At 43.2% G+C, this 25,169-nt stretch overlaps 1 protein-coding gene across 4 annotated transcripts; it reads left to right on the top strand.

The window, feature by feature from the left end:
• Positions 1-11,024: 11,024 nt before the first annotated feature.
• On the top strand, positions 11,025-24,591 carry SLC26A2 (solute carrier family 26 member 2). 4 transcript variants are annotated; one of them, XM_036312513.1, is made up of 5 exons: positions 11,025-11,272; positions 11,542-11,766; positions 15,423-15,596; positions 19,293-20,010; positions 21,023-24,591. In XM_036312513.1, exons 4-5 carry the CDS (start codon positions 19,318-19,320, stop codon positions 22,550-22,552), a joined length of 2,223 nt encoding a protein of 740 aa, XP_036168406.1. In that variant the 5' UTR covers positions 11,025-11,272; positions 11,542-11,766; positions 15,423-15,596; positions 19,293-19,317; the 3' UTR covers positions 22,553-24,591. The 4 variants fall into 4 exon arrangements, with proteins under 4 accessions (XP_036168406.1, XP_036168405.1, XP_036168407.1 ...); XM_036312512.1 differs by lacking the exon at positions 11,542-11,766; XM_036312514.1 differs by lacking the exons at positions 11,542-11,766; positions 15,423-15,596.
• The last annotated feature ends 578 nt before the right edge of the window (positions 24,592-25,169 follow it).

The raw sequence follows: 25,169 nt of genomic DNA, 5'->3' as shown, positions 1-25,169 counted from the left end.
GGAAATGACCAAACACAGGCTCCTGGTTTAGCCAGTACAGCAATAAATGGGAACTGCATGGGCCTTGCTATCGCGGGGCAAACATTGTCTTAGGTGAGAATGTGTTAGAGCAGGGGTCCTCAAACTTTTTAAACAGGGGGCCAGTTCACTGTCCCTCAGACCGTTGGAGGGCAGGACTATAGTTTAAAAAAAACTATGAACAAATTCCTATGCACACTGCACATATCTTATTTTGAAGTAAAAAAACAAAACGGGAACAAATACAATATTTGTATTTGCATGTGGCCCGCGGGCCATAGTTTGAGGACCCCTGTGTTAGAGGAATCGATCCCTTGGACTACACGGGTTTGAACTGCATGGGTCAACTTATACGTGGATTTTTAAAACCTGCACAGTTCAAACCGTATTGCTCAAGAGTCCACTGTATGCCATATGACCTGGTTGTGAATCTTTCATGCCAAGTGTTTACTGGGCATCTGCTGGATTCTGGGTCCTGAGATAAAGAAAAGAAAAAGGCAGGCATGGTCCCCGGCCCCCAGGACTTACTTATTGTGGTAACGGGTGTTAGGAAGGAGGCTGTAACAGGGATCTGGGATGGCCTCCTGGAGGAGGTGACCTTTAAGCTGAGATCTGAAGGATGAGTACGAGTTGGCCCTGGCAGAGGGCTATGGGGAGAGCTGCATTCAAGGGATTTACCCCCGGAGATCAAAGAGGTCTTTGTCAGAGCTGCCAGTAGACTCCCACACAACGCTGGACTCTTAGAAGAAGGAGCCGAGTGCTCAACCAAGTGCTCGATGCTAACATGTCCAGGAATGAGGCAGACTGCCATCCTGTCTACTGAGTTAACACACGAAGCAAAGCACCACCTCACCTCGGTGGTATCCTGCCAGAAACACACAACCTGAATCTAGGCATGAAAACATGTCAGACAAGCCCACATGGAGGGACATTCCTGTAAAGTATTTGGCCTGTACCCTTCAAAAACATCCGCATCATGGAAAACAAAGACAGACTGGGGGACTCCTACAGATTCAAGGAGACAAGAGACAGGGCTTCCATTGAGACGACTGGCCAAAAGGAATAGGACTGTTCATTAGATAATAGTATTGTGCCAGTGTTACATTTCCTGAATTTGATCTTGTACTGTGGATACTTAAGATCTTTTCCTGGTCTGGAAATACACAACAAAGAGCCCAAGGTTAAAAGGGCATTTCTCTGCAATTGACTCCCAAATGGATCTGAAAGAATGGAGACATAAAGCAAGTGTGGCAAGATATAAACAACTGATGAATTTAGATGAAAGGTATACAGTTCTCTGTACTATTTTTAAAATTCAACTCTTAAGTTTTTCCCCCCAAATAAAAAGTCATAAATAAGTAAATAAATAAAAAGAAGCACCAAGTCATCACCAGCTCAGTCATAGTGGCCAGCAGCTCCCCCATCCCAGTGGGCTTTGCAGTCAGAACGCCTCCCCCCCCCCCCCCAAATAATGCCTCCCTGCTATGGGGAAGAGGGTACCTCTTCTGTGTTGGGGACGTTGGTGAGCTTTTTAGAGTGTGCGACGTGGCCCACCACGCCCATGTCCAGAGGGAATACAATCTCGGAGTCGGGCACCACCAGACACTCCTCAAGGACAGCATCTTTGTGGACATTGAAGAGGCGGGTGGCTAGCTCCGCGATGCCATTTCGGGCCCTGTACATGAACAGGCTCATGCGGTCTGCCTGCAGGAGGAAGCACAGCTTCTTCATGACATTGAAGATGCATTTCTCGGCCTGCAAGTTCTCCTGGAAGTCCCGCAGGAGGTCGAAGATGATTTCACTCTCCTCCACACTGCTCAGCGGGTGGTAGCTGCTGAAGTCCACGGCTGCCTCCTTGGCCCCCAGCAAGTCTGAGATGACCTTAGCTCGGTAGCGGAGGTCGTAATACTGTTTGGCAAAGCCGACATTTGAGTCCAGAAACTTCTCCACCTCCTCTTCCGTCACCTCGTCCATGGCCGGGAAGTTCGATGGTTACTTCCGTGGAGGGGCTGAGGCTGGCCTTCTGAGGACAGTTTGGTCGTCTGCGGCAAAACTGAGTCAGGATGCGTTCTGCTCCACCGCGACTTCTCTGGGTCTTGTCTGCAAATCTCACAGATGTGGCTGCATAGGACAGGGAGTGAGCTTGGGAGATTAAATCATTAATATTCCCCAAGAAGAAGGATTACGAGGATCAGAGTGTTCCAGATGCCGCTGGGCCCCAGATGGGAGAAGGTGAGAGTTCTCTCTTCACCTTGGCCCACTAATAACTGAGAAGAGATTTTTGCACAGAGCAGGAAGTGAGCTTAACTAAAAAAACAGACATTGAAGCAGACGCTGCAGAGTAGGTGGCACAGGGACCATCTACTCCTACAGATTTGTTTTCTCTGCCCTGTGTAGTGTTTCTCAACAGTTGACAGCATCCTTCAATTACTGCTTAGATGTGTTTGGCTTCTCTTGGCGAATCGGAAGACGTAGTAATTGTGTTCTCTTTCCTCCATGGCAGGAATGGTTAGAGCTGAGAGGCACTGCCCACCCAGCTCCCATCCCCCAGCACCTCACCCCTCCTCTCCATGGCCCCTTCCCCAGAGCCTCCCTCTCCAATTTGGAGCTTCAGGCTGCATTGCTAACCACTAAGACAGCTTCTCTCATGTATATTGTGGATCTGGCGCCTCTGGGCCCCTATTTCACAATCTCTGCATCAAAGTCTTTCCCAGCTTTAGATTTCAACGATTCTCTTATTTTCAAATTCAAAGGAGCCTCATAAATACAACAGCAGGACAGAGATATTATAAGAAGGCAGTTCCCAAGTTGCTAAAGGTGGAATTTTGGGAGTTAGACCTGGAACTGAGTCTGGGCCTGTCATTTGCTACCTGTATAAAGTATTTAATTTGTCCTAGACCTCACTTTGATTATCTGTAAAATCAAAGTTATTTTAGAGGGCTGTTGTGGAGATTAAATGAGATAATATGCTGAATGGTGCAAAGCTATGCACCCAGTGTTTATTAAGTTGAAGCATATGAAATTGCCCCCCTTGGACCCTTCTTATCCTACACAAGTGGCAATTTCATACTGTTCAATTTAATAGGAATCATCTAATCATTATTAGTTATCATAACTATCCAAGATTAACTGGATTACCCTGTCATTGAAGATATGGGAGAGAGAATTCAGACATCATTACTTAAATAAGAAGCTGAATCTAGGGATAGAAAGTTAGTAAGGAAGCTGTTGCAACCTTTCCAGAAATATGAGGAACTGGCCTGGGATGGAGCTTAAGAGAATGGAGGGAAGGAAGTGGGTACAGAAGCAAGAAGAGCGTGAAAGGCACAGTGGCTGACTGGGGTAGTGAGAAACAGTGGGTAACTTGGGCCCCAGTGGTAAACTTGGCACTGAGTGTCCCCCTTCAGGACATTTCTCTGGCATTAAATGTTGATTTAGCCTCTATGTCAGTGGTTCTCAACCTGTGGGTCGTGACCCCTTTGGCAGTCAAATGACCCTTTCACAGGGGTCGCCTAAGACCATCCTGCATATCAGATATTTACATTACGATTCATAACAGTAGCAACATTACAGTTATGAAGTAGCAACGAAAATAATTTTATGGCTGGGTCACAACATGAGGAACTGTATTTAAAGGGCAAGAAGGTTGAGAACCACTGAGCTAACCCTTAGGATTGCTCGAACAGCCTGCTTGGTCTGCCCCCTCATTTTATACTACCTTGGTGCACTCCCATATTTCATTTGTTTTTACTCTTAACCTGGAGTTGATAGAAGTTCCTAATAGTTCAGCCACCTGTTGACTTGGTGACTTTTTGCAGTTACTTGGGTCTGTCCCTGGAGTGTGGTGAGTCTGTGAAGTTCTCCTTGTTTTACCGTAAGGGTCTAACCTAAGTTAATAGATGAGCCATGTACTAAAAGTTTGTCTTTATGTGCATTTTAACCTCTGTGCATTTTTCGAAAGCTCTGATTCTAAAAGGGATCTGTAACTCAAAAGCAGTTAAGAACTTTGGGGAGTCCTAAAAAATTAGGTAAAATTGGCTCCTAAAAACAAGCTTTGTGATTATACTAGTAGAAAGGCAACAGGTAGAAGGGTATACTTGGGCTTTAGGACTGGAGTGAGCTGAGTTTGAATCCTCTCCTGTAATTTAAAAACTTAGACATTGGGCAAATTACTTAATCTCTGGTTTCAATTTTCTCATTTGCTAATAATGATTAACAATGATATTTATTTTAGAGAATTGTTGTGAGGATTAGAGGCAGTATATGTATTGACTTTGGTTGATGGACAGTTTGCAATAAATGTAGCCACTAATAATGATAATGTAAGCTAAGCATACTTATAATGTAAGGTAAGCAGTGATATTTTGTAACAAGCAGAAGTAATGCAAATATATTTCCCTTTGTTTTGGGGGATCCTCGCCCAATGCTATTTTTCCATTGCTTTCAGATAGAGTGGAAGGGAAGTGGGGGGAGAGAGAGAAACATCGATGTGAGAGACACACATTGATTCGTTGCCTCCCACATGCACCCCTACCAGGGCCCAGGATCAAGTCTGCAACCAAGGTACATGCCCTTGACCAGGAATTGAACCCATGACCCTTTGGTCTGCAGGCCAACGCTCCAACCACTGACCCAAACTAGCTAGGGCTATTTTCCTTTTTTTTTTTAAACCAAAACTTTTATTATTTTTCTCTTTGGAAAGTAATACATCTTTGTGTTGTAGAAAATTGAGAAAATGCAGGTAAATAAAAAGAATGATTACCACTCAGAAAAATATTTTGATATACATCTTTCTTTCCCAATCATCTACACTAATAAAAGAGAAACATGCAAATTGGTGTCACTCCGCTATGCCCACCAGCCAATCAGATGAGTATGCAAATTAAACCAACAAAGATGGTGGTTAATTTGCATACGCAGGCATGGAGCAAAGACTGGAGACAACGTAGAAGGAAGCCAAGCGCTACAGAAGGGAGCGAAGCTGCAGAGAAGCAAGCGGGGCGGCGGAGGTGGGAGGGAAGCCTGCCTCTGTGGGTTTCGCTCCCTTCTCTGCTTTGCTCTGGCCGCAGGAAGCCCTATTCTTGCAGGAATCTTCCTGCAATGGGCCTCTAGTCTAAATAAAATTTTTAAAACAAAACTATGACTGTGCAATATATATTTTGTTTGTTGAATAACATATGTAAACATTTCTGTGCATTATATATTCTTTTACTATGTGATTTTTAATGGCCCCATAGATTTCTATTGGGTGACTGTAACATAATTTATTTAACACACATCAACTATTGGTTATTTAGCCTGTTTCTAATATTGATGTTCTTAATGAACATTTGTGTTGTTAAATCTTTACACACTTGCTTGGTTATATTCTTTTTTTTAATTGATATTTAGAGAGAGAGAGAAGAAAAGAGAGGAAGATGGAGTGAGAGAAACATCAGTGTGAGGGCAAAACATCAATTGGAGGGAACATATGTGATACTTTCAACAATAAAGATTTTAAAATTAATTAATTAACTAATTAATTAAAACATCAATTGGCTGCCTCTTGCACGCCCCTCACTGGGAATCAAGCCGGCAGCCTGGGCATGTGCCCTGAACGGAAATGGAACCAGCATTCCTCAGTGCATGGGACAATACCCAACCAACTGAGCCACACTGGCCAGGGCTGATTATATTCTTGTCTTCTTAATAAAAAACTTGTTCAGAAAGACAGAATAGTTTCACTACTAATTCTTTAAGAAGTTGTTCTGGCTATTTAAAAATATGAGAGTTTAAGTAAAAAAAATAATGGGAAAGTCAATATTTTAATGCAAAGATCATGTTCCATTTTGAATGGCCATCTCCCATAGAACCTAGCACATATCTCTGAAAGAACAAATCTGGGACCCCAGCTTGTGATAGCCAGGAAATGTCAAATAACAGATCACTTTCTGTACCTAAATATTTGTGACGAGAGTGAATTCTGCTCCACCCCAGGTATAAGAGTCGCATTTCCTTTCTTTCTCCAAATCAAATGTTGTATGTTCCAAACGCCCACAATTCTAGCAGAATATTCAATCCTGATAATTATGGTGACCGCTGCCTCACCCCAGGGTCATGTGAAGGGCTGTTGGTCTAACTCAGTCCAACCAGGAAAAAGCCCTCTGGCCTTCAGTCCACCCTGCTACCACGAATGTGCCCCTTGTCCAAGCTGGTATGGACCCTGGCAGGCCAACAGTTCTGCTCCTCACTGGGCTCAGGGGTTGATTGTTATGGCTCCAGCTTCCCATGTCAGGGAGAGGCACAGATCCTTGCCACTCAAAGACCCTGAAAAACCTAGGCCCCATCTCAATCTTGGGGAGGCTTTCAAAAACCTCCTTTCCCCTGATTACATGGCTCTCCTGCCTTTCCCCCTCCAGGACAATCAGCCTAACTTCCCTCAAAGGTCCAAAGCAGGAGGGGATCTCTTTTTGAGCCTGAGAGTGGTTGCTTCCTGCCCTGCCACACAGTGGCCCTGAGAGGCAAGAGATCTAGAAGGGCCAAGCCCCCTCTGGGGATTGGGACCGAGGTGGCAGAGGAAAAATACCCATAATCATTCAAAGTACTATTTGTAATATATTTATAGAAAAGAAAACAACATGAATGTCCCAAATCAATGACAGTACACCCAAACAATGGAATACCATGCAGCTACTGTGGCCAAAGATGACTACAGCAATATTTCCCATACCACATGTTCTTCTTACAATGTGGCTTTGACACTTCTCCCATTGAGACTTGGGGTCTATTGCCCTCCCCTGAAATCAGGTGGGCTTTTACAACTTTCAACCAACAATGTGCAATAGAAGTGAGGCTATGTGACGTCTGAGACTAGATCGTAAGAGGCTATGCAGCATCCTCTTTGCTTGCTGGAATGTTGGCTCTTGAGGCCTTTAGCTGTCATTTAAGCACAGACTGCCCTGAAATTTCCATGGTGTGAGGAAGCTCAAACTAGCCCACACAGAGAGACACAAAGAGAAGCCCTAAGACTACCTGCCGAGAGATGTCCAGACAGCCTTCAGCTGCTTCATCCCTCATTCTCTGTCCCAATTCTAGCCACTCTCTCACTATAGCTCTATGCGACACCACCAATCAAGCTTTTACCAAATTCCTGACCCACAGAAACCACGATAAATAACAGAATGCTTATTGTTGTTAAAAGCCACTAAGTTTTGGAGTGATTTGTTACTCAGCAATAGATAGCCAGAAAGCAATTCTGTATGCTCTGACATGGAACATCATCAAGGTATAATATTAAATTTTTAAAATTGTAGGATAGTGTATATTGAATGTCCCCTTTGTGTGTGTGTGTGTGTGTGTGTGTGTGTGTGTGTGTGTGTGTGTGTATTCTTGTATATGCATAGATCGCTGGTTTGCCAACTGTGGGTGTTCATTAGAATCTCCTGGGAGCAGGGGGACTTAAAAATATTACCAATGCTTGACCCCACTCTACACCAATTCAATCATAATATCTGGGGATGGGACCCAAACATTGTTATCTTTTAAAAGGTCTCCAAGAGCCCTGGCCCGTATTGCTCAGTTGGTTGAGTGTCATCCCATGCCCCAAAAGGTTGCCAGGTTAGATTATTTGACAGGGCATATGCCGGGTCTCAGACTTGATCCCCAGTAGGGGGGCATGCAGGAGACAGCCAATGGATGTTTCTCTCTCCCTCTCCCTTTCTCTCTCTCTAAAAATCAATTAAAAATTTTTAAAAAAGTCTCCAAGAGATTCTGATGTGCAGCCAGAATTGAGAATTCTGATATAGAATAACCTGGAAGGCACCATAGGAAACTGATGCTGTGTTTGCCTCCGGAAAGGGACACTGGGCAGAAAGGGACACTGGGGTAAGAATGGGAAGTGTTGGAGGGAGATTTACTTTTCACTGTAAACACTGATTTTTTAAATTTGTTTCATCTGCTTGCACGTGTTACCTGTTTCCAAGAACAATAAGTGTGTGTGTGTGTGTGTGTGTGTGTGTGTGTGCGTGTTTAAGGAAAGCACGTAGAGCAGTGAGAATGAATCAGAATAGCAAATTAGGAATAACCCATTCAATCATGGGAGTCAGTTTGGGGCCCACTATTTTGGGGCCTCAGAGGAAGTGACTGTCCTTGGGAATCCTGAAGTGGCCTCTGTCCTGAAATGACTTATTTGCTGGCCCAAACACCCCCCACTTACCACACCATTAGTTTCTCATTAGAAAGCAGTTTGGGACAGAGTAATGGCTATAAAATGTGAGCCTCCGGCTGCCAGTCACCCCTGTGAACAGGAGGAAAAATACTCAGGCTTAGATGGGAGGGATAAAGAGACCTGGGTTCTGGTTGGCTGGGGTGCTGACCTGCTGTTATCAAGGAAAAGCAGATTACTAGCCAGCTCTCCATTAGCAGGGATTTGGTTTTCTGTTTCACCTTAGATTCCCACTGCAGAGAGCTGGGGCTTTGATCAAGGTAAAGTAGGAGTGGCAGGCCACAGTTCAGTTCCATGGAGTCCCAGGGATGTGTACATGGGGAGATGGGGGGGAGGGGAGCATGGCACTAAATAGCAGCCTGGGTGGCTGACTGGAAGGGAGATAGGCTGACCCAAAGCTTCCTCTCTGGAACCATCCTGGCATTGGGTCATTGACAGCGCCCAGTTCTAAAGGCCACCTCAAAATCACTACTTATCCATTGCATGACCTTATTAAGTAATTTAATATTCAGAGCCTCAGTTTCCTCATCTGTAATATAGATTAAATCATCTGAAATAAGAGAAAGAAAATAACCATTATTAAATTGAGCCAGTCTTTATCGGTGTCTATTCCAGGCAAACATGGGGGTGGATTCTTCCATTTGAATAACACCGTGAGTGTAGTGGGTAAGAGTGGGCTTTGCAGTCAGATGTAAATAGGTTAAAATCATGCTATTGTCACTTATTAACTGTGGGAACTAGGGCAAGTCACCTAACATCTCTGAGTCTCATTTCCTCACCTATAAGGAAGATCATAATACAACACCTCCTTTTGTCAAAAAGCTGCTGTGAGGATTAAATAAGATAGTGAATGTGAAGAGTTTGTGCATCCATAAGTAAATATCCAGAAACTGGCAGCTGTTGCCATTCTGCTTATCTTGCAGCTTATAGGTGTGGACACAGTACTTTCCATCTTGTCTTACTTGACCCTCAAGACTCTGGAGGCAGGCTCTATAAAAGGTGAGAACACTGATGTCCATTGAAAAGAAGTGATTTGTCTCCAGTCATAAGCGGTAGAGTCAGGAGTGAACCCGGGTGTTCGGTTTCCTGATATGGCTTCTGGCTCTGGAAGCTCTGTATCTGGTGGGTGACAGAAACTTGAGGATCATCTCTAGATAAGAAAGGGAGTTCCTTAAATGACTGTGACGAGGTTCACTGGAAAGGGAAGGAAAGGAAGTTAACCATTTTGCTTCCTTCACAAGTCTTCTTCTTTTACCACCCAGTGGGCTTCCATAGGCTATAAACAAGAATGAATAACTTAATATATATACTCAACATCAAAATCAAATAAAAGTCATGTTTTGGGCCCTAAATTTAGAATGCCATATCTATGTTTAAATTAAAAGCAGGTACACCGGGGAAAATATAAAGATTCTTCAAAGAAAACTTGAAAACACACTCCAGTGCACTCTTGGGTCAACAGTGAAAAAGACTGTCAGGCTGAACAGTTGACTAATGACGACGCTCGTTGAGATGTCTGCTCTTAGCTATGTTTTCAAAAGCATCCAAGTCATTCTGCTGGTAAATTGTCAAATCTGCCTGGAATTACTGTTAGGTTCCAGTCATAGCTGTCTATTCATGAAAAGCTAAAAACAAACAAACAAACAAAACCCATAAAACTAACAATAAACTTTGGCCTTTGAATTTGAATGAATATATATATATATATTCATTCTCTCTCTATATAGAATATATATATTGAATATAGATAATATACATATATATATATATTAGTCAGAGAGTGGACAGTTCCGGCTGATTAAAACAAGATTAAATCAAGAGGGCATAATAGGATGTGACTGGCAGAGAATGTGTCGCTGAGGGGGGAGGCCTTAGGCTGAGACCTGAGACCCAGGAAGAAACCAGGTACCCAAAGCTCACAGGCCCCCGCAGAGGTCCGGAGGGGGGGGGGGCGGGGGGGGCGGAGCCAGAGGACATCCAGTACCTTAAAGATAACAGGGACGCCGAAACCGGTTTGGCTCAGTGGATAGAGCGTCAGCCTGCGGACTGGGAGGTCCCGGGTTCGATTCCGGTCAAGGGCATGTACCTGGGTTGCGGGCACATCCCCGGTGGGGGATGTGCAGGAGGCAGCTGATCGATGTTTCTCTCTCATCGATGTTTCTAACTCTCTCTATCTCTCTCCCTTCCTCTCTGTGAAAAACCAATAAAATATATTTAAAAAAAAAAAAAAAAAGATAACAGGGACGATTTTAGTTTATCTGTAAATGTCAAGGAAAGCCACTGAGGGCTTTAAAAGGGAATTGGAATGACATTTTATATTTATTTTACCTTTTTTTTTTTTTCCATTTTAAAAAGAGCCTCTGGCTCTTGGGCCCTTGGATGGAGAATAAGTTACATTCGGGTAGGAAAATCTAACTTTCTAGGCGGCCTTTCCCATTCAGGGCCTCCATTTCCCCGTCTGTAAAGGGGTTTGGGAAGGAACCGGGTCCCACGGCGTCAGAGACCCGCAAACGCGGAGCACTTTCCGGCTCCGGGCAGCGCGCTCCCGCGCCGTTCGGGACAGTTCTCCCCGCCACACCCCCGGGTTAAGGTGGAGACGCCGGGAACACCCACTTACGGACTCACCACCGCGGGAAGCAGCAGGGACCGCCCCAGAATCCGGGACGCGTGGCCTTCCAGCCAGGACAGCCAATCGCGAGGAGGAGAGCGGCGGGGGGGCGGCACCCCCTCCAGCCCGGCCCGGTCATTGGCCGGCGGCCGCGTCTCCTGCCAGCGGTGCCACGTGACTGCTACGGCCTGGGCGTTCGCTCAGGATTAGCTCTCCGCACCCCTCGGCGGCTACCAGGTCTCCGCGCCCCCGGGTCCCGGCCCCCGGCCGGCCGGGCCCCGCCTCCTCGGGCCCGGAAGATGGGCGGGGAAGGGGACGAGCCGGTAAAAGGGAGGCTGGCTCCGGGCCGGCAGCCACTGCCCGCGCGGTCGTGTGCCCTCGGCTCCGCACCGCGGAGGACGCTGCGCGGGGCCTCATCGCGCGGGGCGGCCCGGACCTGAGAGGTGAGAAGAGGGGAGGGGACGCGAGCAGGGCGGGGGGCCGGGGAGCGATGCCGGCCTCCACGCGGCCAGCCGGCTGCCCTTAGGGTGGTCCCGGCCTGGGCCCCAGGCGTGCTGGGAGGAGGCCCGGACCAGCTGTCGCCGTGGGCGTCGCGGGCAGCCCGCGGTCGGGGTTGTTCCGTGGGTGGGCAGAGGCGGGGCAGGGCAAGTGTCAAAGCCCCGCTCCCCCGCCGGCCGGCGCCTCCGGCTGAGTGCTTGGCTCCTCCCTCCAGCCCACGCGTCGCACCGAGTGCCCCAAGCACGTCGCAGTCACAGATAAAAGAGTTGCGCTTCGGTCGGGTCCTCGTCAAGCCACGTCGAACCCAGATTTCCGGGAGCAGAACCCAGGAGAATGAGCTGCCACCACTAACCCTCTTTCTCCTCCCCCACAAACGGGCGACTGAGACCTGGACACCAGAGAGGACTTGATTATCTTGGTCTTTAAAATCACACACCTGGTTAAGTATAAATCAGGACCTGAATGGGCTTCTTGGAGATTCATAGACTCACTTGAAATTCTCTCGTGGATGGATGGGGACCAGGGCCTTGCCTAGAATTACACAGCAGATCCTGTGCAGAGCTAGGGCTTGTACTCCCCAACTCAGAGAACGGCAGACGGGGCCCTTTCCTTGCACGGATTGGGGACTATGGAGAGTTAGAAGCATTCAAGACTTAAACTCCTTTCTGGTACCTGTTCTATTACCACCACCCCTCTCCTCTTCCCCTCCCTCCCCGCCACTCCCACACCTTTGTCCCTAGGGCTCTGTATGTGAAATCTGGAACTAATGTGATTATCCAATAGTGGGTTAAGCAGAAGTTCTTGTTTTTGAAAATTGAGTCGAGCCCTAGCTGGTTTGGCTCAGTTCATGGAGCGGGGTGGGTGGACTGAAGGGTCAGGGGCATAGGGGAGGCAACTAATTGATGTGTCTCTCTCACATCCATGGTTTTTTCTCTCTCTCTCCCTCCTTCCCTCCCACTCTCTCTAAAAATCAATGGGAAAATATCCTGGGTGAGGATTAACATACACACAAAAAAATAATAAATAAATAAATAAATAAATAAATAATTGAGTCAAGAAATGGAGAGTTAAACCTGTTGGAAATGAGCCCTTTTTTTTGCCCCTTCATGACTCTCAAGGGTCAGAGACTAGTAGCTATCATTTATTGAGCAAATGCTATATGTCAGGCACTGTGCTAGGTACATTACTTGTGTTAGCTTTTTAACACGCCTGCAAGTAAGTGATGCTGTCCCCATTTTACAGGTGAGAAATTGATGCTGAGTAAAATAAAGTTTTTCACCCAGTTCCATATTGCTGTTAGACAGTATAGCTGGGATCTGTCTGACTCCAGATCATACCCAGTATTTCTCCAAGTTTGGCCTTCAGCTCACTGGCTCAGAATCATCCAGGCTGCAGAGTCTTAGATCTCATCTCTGGACTTGCCTGGGAACCTGCATTTTAATAGATCTCTGGTTTAATATAGTAAGTACAGTACTATAATTTGCTGCCTCCTAGGGGAAGATCTGGAAATGACACAGGACTTTGCAGAGATCTAGATGAGATTTACTAGGGGTGATTTTTTTAAAATATATTTTTTATATTTTATTGATTTTTTACAGAGGGAGAGGGACAGAGAGTTAGAAACATTGTTGAGAGAGAAACATCAATTCAGCTGCCTCCTGCACACTCCCTATTGGGTTTGTGCCTGCAACCGAAATTGAACCCGGGACCCTTCAGTCCACAGACCGACACTCTATCCACTGAGCCAAACTGGCTAGGGCTAGGGGTGATTTTTGATTATTGACATAACTTTTAGTGAGCATAAACCCCCCAGGCAGATACTTGCTAAACTGTATAACGTCTTGACACAAGCTTGGTTATTGTGTGTGGAGGGTGGACAGAGAGGGGTAACTCCTTTTTACAAGACATTTCTTTCATTTATTCATTCAACAGTATTTGCTAAGAATTTAATAAAACAGCAGGTTATTGCTCTCATGGGAAAGATAGGAAAAAAAAGTAAATGCATGGTAGGCAATGATGAGAGGGTCAGGGAGAAAAATAGAGCAAAGTAAAGGAGATAGGAGTGGAAGGCAGGGATGTGCCCAGGCGGGCAGTGTGGTGGTGGCAGCAGTAGTGCTATTTTATATATCGTGTCTAGCAAGGAACTGATTAAGGCAGCATTTGAGAAAAATTCTAGCATTCCAGTTAGAGGGGCAGCCAAAGTAAGTGGAAACAAGAGCCTGCTTGCCTTGTTTGACTATTGCCTGGGATACAAGTTATTCTAACCAAAATGTAGCTACAGACGTAAATTTTACAACATTGTTCCTAATGGAAAAATAAAATGAAAATATTACCAATGCAGGTGTGTAATATGAAAGGTCAAAGTAACTATTCTTAACCTTTTACCAAACCTATGTCAAGCAGTGTGCTCCCTTCACCAATTAAAATTAACCATAATCCAGAAATGAGTTGAGAACTTGGCCACCGTATGTGCCCTTTTTTCTCCTATTGACCCTTTATAACCCACCCCCTGCCATGGGGCCATGTGGTATTTTAGAGAGTTAAGCTTGGAAATTGGAAGATGAGGTTTGGGAATCTGGTTCTACCAGTTGAGCAAGTGACTAAACTTTGACTTTGCTCATATTAGAGATAGGAATTCATACACTGTTCTCAGATTTATTAAGGAGGCAAATGGGAGGTGTATTTGAAATCTTTTTGAAAGCAGGGAATTATTGTGCATGTAACTAGCCTTTATAATAAAACCCTAATATGCACATCGACTGAACGGTGGAACGACCAGTCGCTATTATGTGCACTGACCACCAGTTGGCAGACGCTCAATGCAGGAGCTGCTCCCTGGTGGTCAGTGCACTCCCACATGGGGAGCGCCACTCAGCCAGAAACCGGGCTCACAGCTGACAAGCACAGTGGCAGTGGCGGGAGCCTCTCCTGCCTCTGCGGCAGCACTAAGGACCCCTCAGGGAATGTCTGACTGCCTCGGGGAATGTCCTGGACTGCTAGAGGGCACTGGCCGAGCTGAGGGACTTCCCACCACCCCCCCCCACACACACAGTGCACCTGGCCTCTGGTTCTATATAATAAAAGCCTAATATGCTAATTGTCTGGCCTTACGACCTTTCAACCAGTCGCTATGGCACACACTGACCATTAGGGGGCAGATGCTCCAACCGGTAGGTTAGCTTGCTGCTGGGGTCCAGCCAATTGGGACTGGGAAAGATGTCCTGAACATACCCTGGAGCCCTCCTGTAGTCTCTTCCTGTCCCAGTCGTGCATTGATGGGGTCCCTCAGCCTGGCCTGTGCCCTCTCGCAATCTGGGACCCCACGGGGGATGTTAAGAGAGCCGGTTTCGGCCCGATCCCTGCAGGTCAGACTGAGGGACCTCACTGGTGCACGAATTCGTGCACCAGGCCTCTAGTTTAATATATTTGATCATGATTTTACATTAAGTTATTTTCTTCTTGGGTATTTTATTATTTTGTCTTATATTGGGCTTTATACTAGAATCAGTATGTCATAGTGCTTGTAGTACTGATATAAGCCCTATGGTGGCTCTTTTTGCATCACACATAAATGAACAGTGCTAATAATTTGTGATAAGAGAATATAAGGAAGATTTTTTGTCTTCATTATATTTACTTGAAACTTCACTAAAACTTCAGCAATATACAGATACATAGCCATACATATCAGGTGTGAGGCATCGTGTTAGTGCTGGGTTATGTGGAAATGAGAATGACTTGGTGTCTGTCCTTGAGTGTATACTCTAGTTCAGTGATGGCGAACCTTTTGAGCTCAGCGTGTCAGCATTTTGAAAAACCCTAACTTAACTCTGGTACCGTGTCACATATAGAAATTTTTTGATATTTGCAACCATAGTAAAACAAAGACTTATATTTTTGATATTTATTTTATATATTTGAATGCCATTTAACAAAGAAAAATCAACCAAAAAAATGAGTTCATGTGTCACCTCTGACACGTGTGTCATAGGTTCGCCATCACTGCTCTAGTTACTCTAGTGTGAGAGACACGTAAACTTAAGTGCTAAATAGTTATATGTTACGTTTTTCTTATGTCCCTTTTGCATATCTTAGGTTTGGAAAAGACTTTTGACCCACAAATCACCAAGAGTTGTCCAAAACAGAATGACAGGACATAAGTGCACTAGAGAGTGGCCTGAAAGTAGGAAGTGAGAAGAGAGTTACAGATTGGTTGCATTGAGGAATGAAGACCTGTGTGTATCCACCAATCTGATTGACTTGCTCAGGGTATGTAGCCATCTATATCTATTATTTTTTTCCTTATATACTTTAAAAACTATCAGAGTAGCTATTATTTTACTTTAGTTTAGTGGGATGACCCTTCATCCTAAACAAAATTAATGTGTGTGGTTTTACGTATCTTGTGTCCTTAAATGGGTCTTGGGTCCTGGATTATGACATTTTGGTAATATTACGTTTATAGAACCTCACAAGGTCCTATTTTTCTGTCAGTTCCAAAACAGAAAACTTCCTGAGTCCTCCATCTAGTATATTTTATCTCTTTCTGGCTATAGTCATAAATTTGTTTATTCATTCAAACATTTTGTAAGCCTGTTCTCTGAGAGTTACAATATTTCATTCATTGATTATTACAATGATGAACAAGATGTCCTTTCCTCCCAGAGCTGGAGAGAATCCTACTGAACAAATACAAGAGTGTAGTTAGTACTATAACGGAGTGCAGAATGCTTTGGGACAGAGAGGATATAATGATTCATTTGGGCCAGGAGAGATTGGTCAGTGCTTTGTATAAGAGGTTGAATTTTAAATGGGTTTTAACAATGATTAGGATCTTGACAGGCAGAGAGGTGGATGGCCATGCTAAGTTAAGCAAGCAGCTAATACAGAGACACTGATTTGTGAATTATTTGGTAAACAGTGTAATACTTTGAGAACCTCTTGCTTTTTCCTCTTCGTTTACTCTTATTACAAGATTTTTCTGTTGTTATAGTTGCCCCTTCTTTTTGGTTCATTTTATTTTCTTCGCTTTCCTATAGTTACTAGTGGAAGGTCTTATGGCACTAGTTCTGTAGTTTAGGACCCAGAGATGCAGGACTACCTAGTTACCCTCCAAGTAGAAGTACAGAGCAGCATTATATCTCCCTTCAGTGTGTGTACTTAGAACAGTAAAGTGAATCTTTATTTGCATGAACACGGCAGATATGACTCTATACTAAAAGAAAGTAGAATAGACCAAAACTTTCCAGAGCATATATCGGACACTTGCCCAGTCAGCCCACCCAGGCTCTTGACATTCATATGCTTTAATAATCTTGTATCAGCTTCTCTATCTTCTTTCCTACCAAGCAAAGGAGTGTTGTTCAAAGACCTAAATGCATTCTGCCCTAGTTTCTTTTAAAAAAAAAACAACACATTTATTTTTACTCTTTCACTTGCTTTTTCTTCTTTATGTTTTTTTTTTTATTCAAGAGAAACATCAAAAATGTTTTATTCAAAGTAATGTCCATCTCTAGCTACACATTTCCCCCATATTTCAGGTAATTTGTGGATACCGTCCCAATAGAACTTTTCTTGTTTTGAGGCAAACCATTCAGAGACCCAATTTTCCACTTCTTTGTATGTTTTGAAGTGCTGCTCAGAAAGTGCGTGTGCCATCGATCGGAACAAGTGATAATCTGAAGGAGCAAGGTCTGGTGAAGGGGGTGGGTTAATACTTCCCAGGCAAGATCTTTTAATGTGTCTTTAACTGGTTTTAAAGTGTGTGATGGTGCATCATCATGAAGCAAAACTACTTTGCCGTGTCTTCTGGCCCATTCTGATCATTTCACGATCAAAATGTGGTTCAATTTGATTATTTGTTGTTAGTAGCAATCAGTATTAATGGTTTCACCTGGTTTTAGAAGCTCATAATACACCACACCTTTCTGATCTCACCAAACGCAGAGCATTGTCTTCTTTCCGAAGCGATTTGGCCTTACAGTCAATGTTGATGGTTGACCTGGATCAACCCATGATTTTGTGCATTTGGGATTCTCAAAATAAATCCACTTTTCATCACCAGTCACAATTCAATGCAAAAAAGAGTTTCGTGCCATTGAAGCAACATTTTGCTGATGACTTTTCGGTTTTCCATTTGTCTTTCGTTCAGTTTATGTGGCATCCATTTTCATTCCTTTAAAATCTTTCCTATTGCTTGTAAATGACCAGAAATTGTTTGCTGAGCAACGTTTAATCTTTCTGCAAGTTGTTTTCGAGTTTGACACGCATCTTCATCCAATAATGCTTGTAATTGTTGGTCTTCAAACTTTTTCGGTTGGCCTGGATGTTCTTTGTCTTTCACATCAAAATCATCACTTTTAACGTGTTTAAACCAGCGTTCATAAGTATCTTGAGATGGAGCATGTTTACTATAAGCTTCCTGAAGTATTCAGCAGCACTTTTCTTCAAAATAAAGTAATGAATTAAAACTTCCCACAAATGCTCTTTTTTTGGCATGAAATCCAACATTTTTAAGTGTAAAAATATCTATGATGTTAAAACCTTCAGCAAATTTGACATATGAAGTTTTGAAGCTTGTTGTCAATACAACAAAATAGCATACATATCAAATCGCATATATATCAACATATGTGTAACTCCATCTATTGAAAAAAAATCCACATTGTTAACCAGTACACCTAGTAAATATCCCAAATTTAATGCCCTCGCAGTGGCCATGCCTATTCTAGCCAATGACCTGTTCCCAGATGTGACTGATAACCAAGTATCTTCCTGATATAACCCTAACTTTACTTGGCATGTCTATCTTTGCCGGGGTCCAACCCCAGCAGGTCCAGGGGTCCCCAAAGGTGTGGACGGAGTCGGCGAAGAGGGAAAGACTCAGAGGCAGCGTTCAGATGATCAGCAGCCTAGCCAGGATCTCTAGCCAGGATCTCCAGCCAAGTTCTGGTCTGGATCTCCAGCCAAGTTCTGGTCTGGATCTCCAGCCAAGTTCTGTTCAGGATCTCCAGCGAAGTTCTGGTCAGGATCTCCAGTGAAGTTCTGGTTAGGATCTCCAGCCAGGTTCTGTGTCCATGTTCTCTTGCTAGTTTCTCCATCCAGGTTCTCCAGGTTCTCCAGCTAGGTTCTGTAGCCATGTTCCCTCACTAGGTTCTCCAGCCAGGTTCTGTCCAGGTTCTCCAGCCAGGTTCAGTCACCAGGTTCTCTTGCCATGTTCTATCCAGGTTCTGTAGCCAGGTTCTGTCTCTAGGTTCTTCAGCCAGGTTCTCTCGCTAGGTTCTGTCTCTAGGTTCTGTGGCCAGTTTCTGTCCAGGATCTTTTGCCATGTTCTCTCGCTAGGTTCTGTCTCTAGGTTCTGTCTCCAGTTTCTGTCCAGGATCTTTTGCCATGTTCTCTCCAGCGAAGTTCTTCTGTCTCTAGGTTCTGTGCCTAGGTTCTGTGTCTTATGTTTATTTTCAACAATTAGGAAGTTATTTAAAGAGCCGCCCTCCTTTCCCCCACTCACTCCCCCCAAAAAAACAACAAGACCATCTTCCTTGTTTTAGGGACTTGCAGGTAGGGATGAAGGTTTGGGACCAGATCCTATTTGCAGTATATCTGGGTGTGAAAAACCTGAAAAGATAATTGATAGCATACAGAAAGGAGGAAATAGGCTACCCTGATACCTTTTCTGAAGGGAAAAACTATAGGGGGAACCAGGCAGGGATGGAAAAGAATCCTTAAATGATTTTTACTCTCAGTAAGTCCTGTATCCAGTGAATTATTTGCTTTGACTTGGCTGTTTATGGTCTGGTTCTTTTTTTTTTTAATCAAGACAAATGAGGCTCAACTAAATGTGACTGTAAGATACCTAACCTCAAAACTGAACTCCTTTTAACTCTCATGAATGACAAGTAGGGCTGTTAAAATGTTGAGCATTGAGAATTACTTAATGAAGTAACTCTGGTATTTTCTCTGGGGTAGGAGGCTAAAGCATCTGTCTTCAGAAATGTCTTCGGAAAATACAGAGCAACATGACCTTTCACTTGAAGGAAAAGACCAATACAGTCCTCCATCTGTGATCCATGTGGAGCTTGAAAAGGAATCAAGTACTGACTTCCAGCAACTTGAAGCCACAAATCAATGCAGACATTATCCTAGGATCCACATGGAGCCTCAAGAGAAATCAAATACTAACTTAAAGCAATTCATCATCAAAAAACTACAGAAGAGTTGCCAGTGCAGCCCAAGCAAAGCAAAACATACGATTTTTGGTTTCCTTCCCTTTTTGCAGTGGCTCCCAAAATATGACCTGAAGAAAAACATTTTAGGAGATGTGATGTCCGGCTTAATTGTGGGCATCTTGTTGGTGCCCCAATCGATTGCTTACTCCCTTTTAGCTGGCCAAGAACCCATCTATGGTCTGTACACATCTTTTTTTGCAAGCATCATTTATTTTCTATTCGGGACTTCCCGTCACATCTCTGTGGGCATTTTTGGAATACTGTGCCTTATGATTGGTGAGGTAGTTGACCGAGAACTACACAGAGCTGGCTTTGACACTGCCCATATTGCCCTGTCATTAGGAACGGTTTCGAATGGGAGCATATCATTAAACCAGACATCAGACAGGATATGTGACAGAAGTTGTTACGCAATTACAGTGGGCAGCACCGTAACCTTTATGGCTGGAGTTTATCAGGTAAGAAACAATGGGATGAGATTGGTGGTTTCTGGCCAAAGAAATCACTATGCATGAAATCTCAGATCTGAAAGGGATCTTAGCTATCACAATAATTAAAACTATTATTTATTGAATGCTCAAGATATGTGAGGAGTAAAGCCAAAATTCAAACCCTGGTTTGACTCTCTAGAAAGATAAAGCTGCTTCTCTTTTCTCAACTCTAGGCTGCCCCTTAACCAATGAATTTCAATCAACCAGATTTTAATTATTTGACTGTAAAAATTTAGACCAGAAAGGGACCTCAGACCACCTAATACAACTCCTTGATTTTATATCTTAAGAAAAATTGCTTTGCTTGAGATTATGCAGGTTGGTTATTGGCAGAGTCAGCATTAACAGGCAGGCAGGAATGGTAACAGAATGGGGATTAGGAGAGGAGGAGTGCAGGGGTTTTTCAAACTATAGATGACCACCCGCTCTTTCCTATAGAATTGTTAAGATAGTAATTCTCTTGGATTGTTGCACAGGAAAAAGTTGAACACTATATTATATTATCAACCAGGAGAAAGGATTAGAAATGGAATTCTTCTTGGGTCTCCTATAGAATCCACTAATCTGCCATTGTCATCATGCCCCTGCCTTCTGGCATCAGGAGTCAGTGCCAACATTACATCTCTATTACAGGCATTTGGAACCAATAAGGGAAGGGGAAGAGTAGCTCGCTTTATTTGGTGCTTGGATGAAGCGGAGAGGTGGTGTACAGAGAGTTGTTTTAGGAGTTTAAGAAGGTAGGAATCCTAAGTTATTGTCTCATCTAGGCTAATGAGTGATAATGTGCTTAGTCCTCTGAGTGTCAGTAAAATGAGCCCTGTCTCTAAAACGAGAGGATTGACATATGAGTGTGTTTTTCTCTAGCTCTGATATTCTGTGATGCTCTGATATGTCTCCATGCAAAAAAAATGCCAGGGTAATACAGGATTTAGTGACTCTTTTCCATTTATATTTAACACTTGTATATCCTTCCTTCCAGGTAGCGATGGGCTTCTTTCAAGTGGGCTTTGTTTCCGTCTACCTCTCAGATGCCTTGCTGAGTGGATTTGTCACTGGTGCCTCCTTCACTGTTCTTACATCTCAGGCCAAGTATCTCCTTGGGCTCAGCCTTCCTCGGAGTGGTGGCGTGGGCTCACTCATCACTACTTGGATACATATCTTCAGAAACATCCATAAGACCAATCTCTGTGATCTCATCACCAGCCTTTTGTGCCTTTTGGTTCTTTTGCCAACCAAAGAACTCAATGAGCGCTTCAAGTCCAAGCTTAAGGCACCGATTCCTACTGAACTCCTTGTTGTTGTGGCAGCGACATTAGCCTCTCATTTTGGAAAACTAAATGAGAAATACAATACCAGCGTTGCTGGACATATTCCCACTGGGTTTATGCCACCCAAAGCACCGGACTGGAACTTAATTCCTAATGTGGCTACAGATGCAATAGCTATGTCTATCATTGGTTTTGCTATCACTGTATCACTTTCTGAGATGTTTGCCAAGAAACATGGCTATACAGTCAGAGCTAACCAGGAAATGTATGCCATTGGCTTTTGCAATATCATCCCTTCCTTCTTCCACTGTTTTACTACTAGTGCAGCTCTTGCAAAGACGTTGGTTAAAGAATCAACAGGCTGCCAAACTCAGCTTTCTAGTGTAGTGACAGCTCTGGTTCTTTTGTTGGTTCTCCTGGTAATAGCTCCTTTATTCTATTCCCTTCAGAAAAGTGTCCTTGGTGTGATCACTATTGTAAATCTCCGGGGAGCTTTATGTAAATTTAAGGATCTGCCCAAGATGTGGAGGGTTAGCAGAATGGATACAGTTATCTGGTTTGTTACTATGCTGTCCACTGCACTGATAAGTACTGAAATAGGCCTGCTTATAGGTGTTTGTTTTTCTATGTTTTGTGTCATCCTCCGTACTCAGAAGCCGGAGAGTTCATTGCTTGGCTTAGTGGAAGAATCGGAAATTTTTGAATCCACATCTGCTTACAAAAACCTTCAGGTTAACCCGGGCATCAAGATTTTCCGCTTTGTAGCCCCTCTCTACTACATAAACAAAGAATGTTTTAAATCTGCTTTATACAAAAAAACTCTCAACCCAATCTTAGTAAAGGCAGCTCAGAAGAAGGCAGCAAAGAGAAAGATAAAAAAGGAAACAGTGACTGTCAGTGGAATTCAGGATGAAGTTTCAGTGAAACTTTCCTGTGATCCCTTGGAACTCCATACCATAGTGATTGACTGCAGTGCAATCCAATTTTTAGATACAGCAGGGATCCATACGCTGAAAGAAGTTCGCAGAGATTATGAAGCCATTGGCATACAAGTTCTGCTGGCTCAATGCAATCCCTCTGTGAAGGATTCCTTGGTCCGGGGAGAGTATTGCAAAAAGGAAGATGAAAGCTTCTTTTATAGTGTACATGAAGCGATAGCTTTTGCAGAAGAATGTCAAAATCAGAAAGGAATATGTTTTCCCAATGGTCTGAGTCTTTCCAGTGATCAGCTGGATAAATAGATGAAAAGAAGAAAAATGTCTAGCCAATAGCAACTTGCATACTTGAAATTTTATACTATTGGCTAGACATTATTCTTCCTTCGAAGCTGATGGCCTTCGTAGATACAAAGCAGAGCTTCGTAGATAGTGCAGCAGAGCTAATACTTGGGCAGAATCAGAAAGAAGAAAACATTGTGGTTTTAAGCTTTCTTGCAAATAGGGAGTGCTCTTGGAATTACATGTCTATTGAATTGAACTGTGAAGTAGCCCTTAAACTTAATGATCATCTTTTTTTTAAAAAAAAAATAGTTTTATTGATTTTTTTAGAGAGAGAGGAAGGGAAAGGGAGAGAGAAATAGAAACATTGAACGTGAAAAACAGATCGGATGCCTTCGGCACGCCCCCTACTGGGGGTCAAGTCAGCAACCTGGGCATGTGCCCTGACCAGGAATTGAACCAGTGACTTCTTGGTGCATGGAACAACACTCAACTAACTGAGCCACACTGCCCAGGCATGACCATCCTCTTTGAGGAGATAGGCATGTGGACTCTTCCTTCTCCAGGAGGTAAAGGAGTGGAGTTGGCATTTACATGAGATATGCTCTAGCCTATATGATATGGCTCTTTGGAGAGAGAGTGGAAAGGAGGCAGGGAAAGAATTGTTGTGTCTGGTATTGTACCAACAGATCAAGAGGCCTCTGGAGCACAAGGTAATAGCTATTCAAGTTTTTTTCTTATTTATACTTCTCCATACCCAGTTTCTGCTCCCCAGATGGCAGTGAGATCTCTGACTTTTAGTAGGAAAGTACTATTCCTTTCCTAAAGGCAGGAAACCATAGGCACAGACCCATCAGGCGACTGATGGTTGAGCATGTTTGTGAAATCCTACCAGCTAACTTCACATTATACAGAACATTCTTTGTAAATCAGTTGTTTTCGTCATACCTTTTTGTTTAGGGTAAGTAGGTAAGCAAAGAGCTCTTCATAATCAGCAAAAATAATGAGAATCCCCCCCCTGACTTTTCTGTGATCTCTGTCTCTGTTTCTGATTATTTCTCAACTTAAAAATTGAGTCCAGGAGTTATAATGATAAATTCAGGGTCTTTCTAGTCATCAGTTGGATAAGTAGATGAAAAGAAGAAAAATGTCTAGCCAATAGCAACTTGCATACTTGAAATTTTTGTGATCCTTATTAATGTTTTAAATGAATTTTTTTCCTTTATGTAGTGCTATAGATGAGCTATAGGTTCTTTTTGCACCAATGCAGATAATTCCTTAGCTTTCAGTAATTTAGTGTATTTTCCATGGCATCTGTCCTAAACTGCTATGTCTCATTACCAGTGACAAGCTTGCCAGATAAAAGGCAGAATGCTGACTCTGCAATTCTATACAGTATTTTAAATGAGCTCGAGGCAAACTGTTAAGGACAGATTACAAATAGGAATGATTGACAGTTTCCCTTAAGAATTTGTTACTTAGCAGTGATTTCTTTGCTTCCCATGGCATTTTAGCAAGGGTCAGTTGGGGATTGATAGTCTTTCTGAAATAGAAGTGCATGCAGTAAGCATTAGCTTTGTTTTCACTAAAACATGTACAAATTAATTATTGATGTTCCTTTGGAAGCGTCTGTGCCTTCTTTTCTGTTGGTTAATCATTTGTTTTAATCTTTCTTGCCTTCCTCCCCAAAGCTAGGTTTGAATCCAGACCATTATAGCTGTCTAATGCTGCCTGACAGAGTAGAGTACATGTTTAAGACGACTCTATAATTTAGCAAACACTAGCACAGTAAAAAAAAAGTCCAAAAAATTTGAAAAACTCCTTAGCAAAATGGAGTAACAGAATTTGACCTTTACCTAACCTTTCTCTTCATATGTGGATATGAACAATTCTGGAGCTTTGTGCATTTAGCAAAGTCTTGAATTGTGCTCTGATTAGTACAGTGGGGCCTTGACTTACGAGTGTCCCGACTAACGAGTTTTTTTGAGATATGAGCCGTCTCTCGGCCAATTTTTTGCTTTGAGTTGCAAGCTCAAAAAAATTCAGGTTACAAGCCAACTTCAGATACCCCACCGCTAGTTGGCGCAGTGAACGTCACAGTAATTTGACATAGGAGTAATTTGAGTTATGAGCTCCGTCACGGAACGAATTAAACTCGTAAGTCAAGGCCCCACTGTACCTCTTCCACTCAGACAAACGAGATTCTACTTTTGGTAACTAATTGTAAAAACATTTAAGATTTCTCAAGAATGTATACCTTACCCTTTCTGCGTGGGTAGAGTTTGGCTTATACATACATGTCTTAAAAATTTTTTGCTGGTATTTAAAGAAATCAAACGTGAAACCAAAGCTTAATTCACTAGCAAAACCAATGTTTTCATTTCCTTTGCTTTCTTGCTCAAAGCCTTGGATTTTCAGTTCACTATGCGATATTTTACAAGTTTTATTGATACAAAAATACCTTGCTTACTCTAGACTTCAGTGTCTAAATGAACATTTTCTCATTGCTTATTGACAAACGTACAAAATTCTGAATATCTTAAAATGGTCATTTAATTGAAATGTATTGTGTACATACTTAATGGTTAAAACTTTACAACCTTATTTATTTTTAAATTTGCTACAATAAGAGGAGTGGAGG

The sequence above is a fragment of the Myotis myotis genome, unplaced genomic scaffold (assembly GCF_014108235.1).
Source record: "Myotis myotis isolate mMyoMyo1 unplaced genomic scaffold, mMyoMyo1.p scaffold_m19_p_6, whole genome shotgun sequence".
Taxonomy (NCBI): Eukaryota; Metazoa; Chordata; class Mammalia; order Chiroptera; family Vespertilionidae; genus Myotis; species Myotis myotis.
This window is presented reverse-complemented; position numbering and strand designations above follow the sequence as displayed.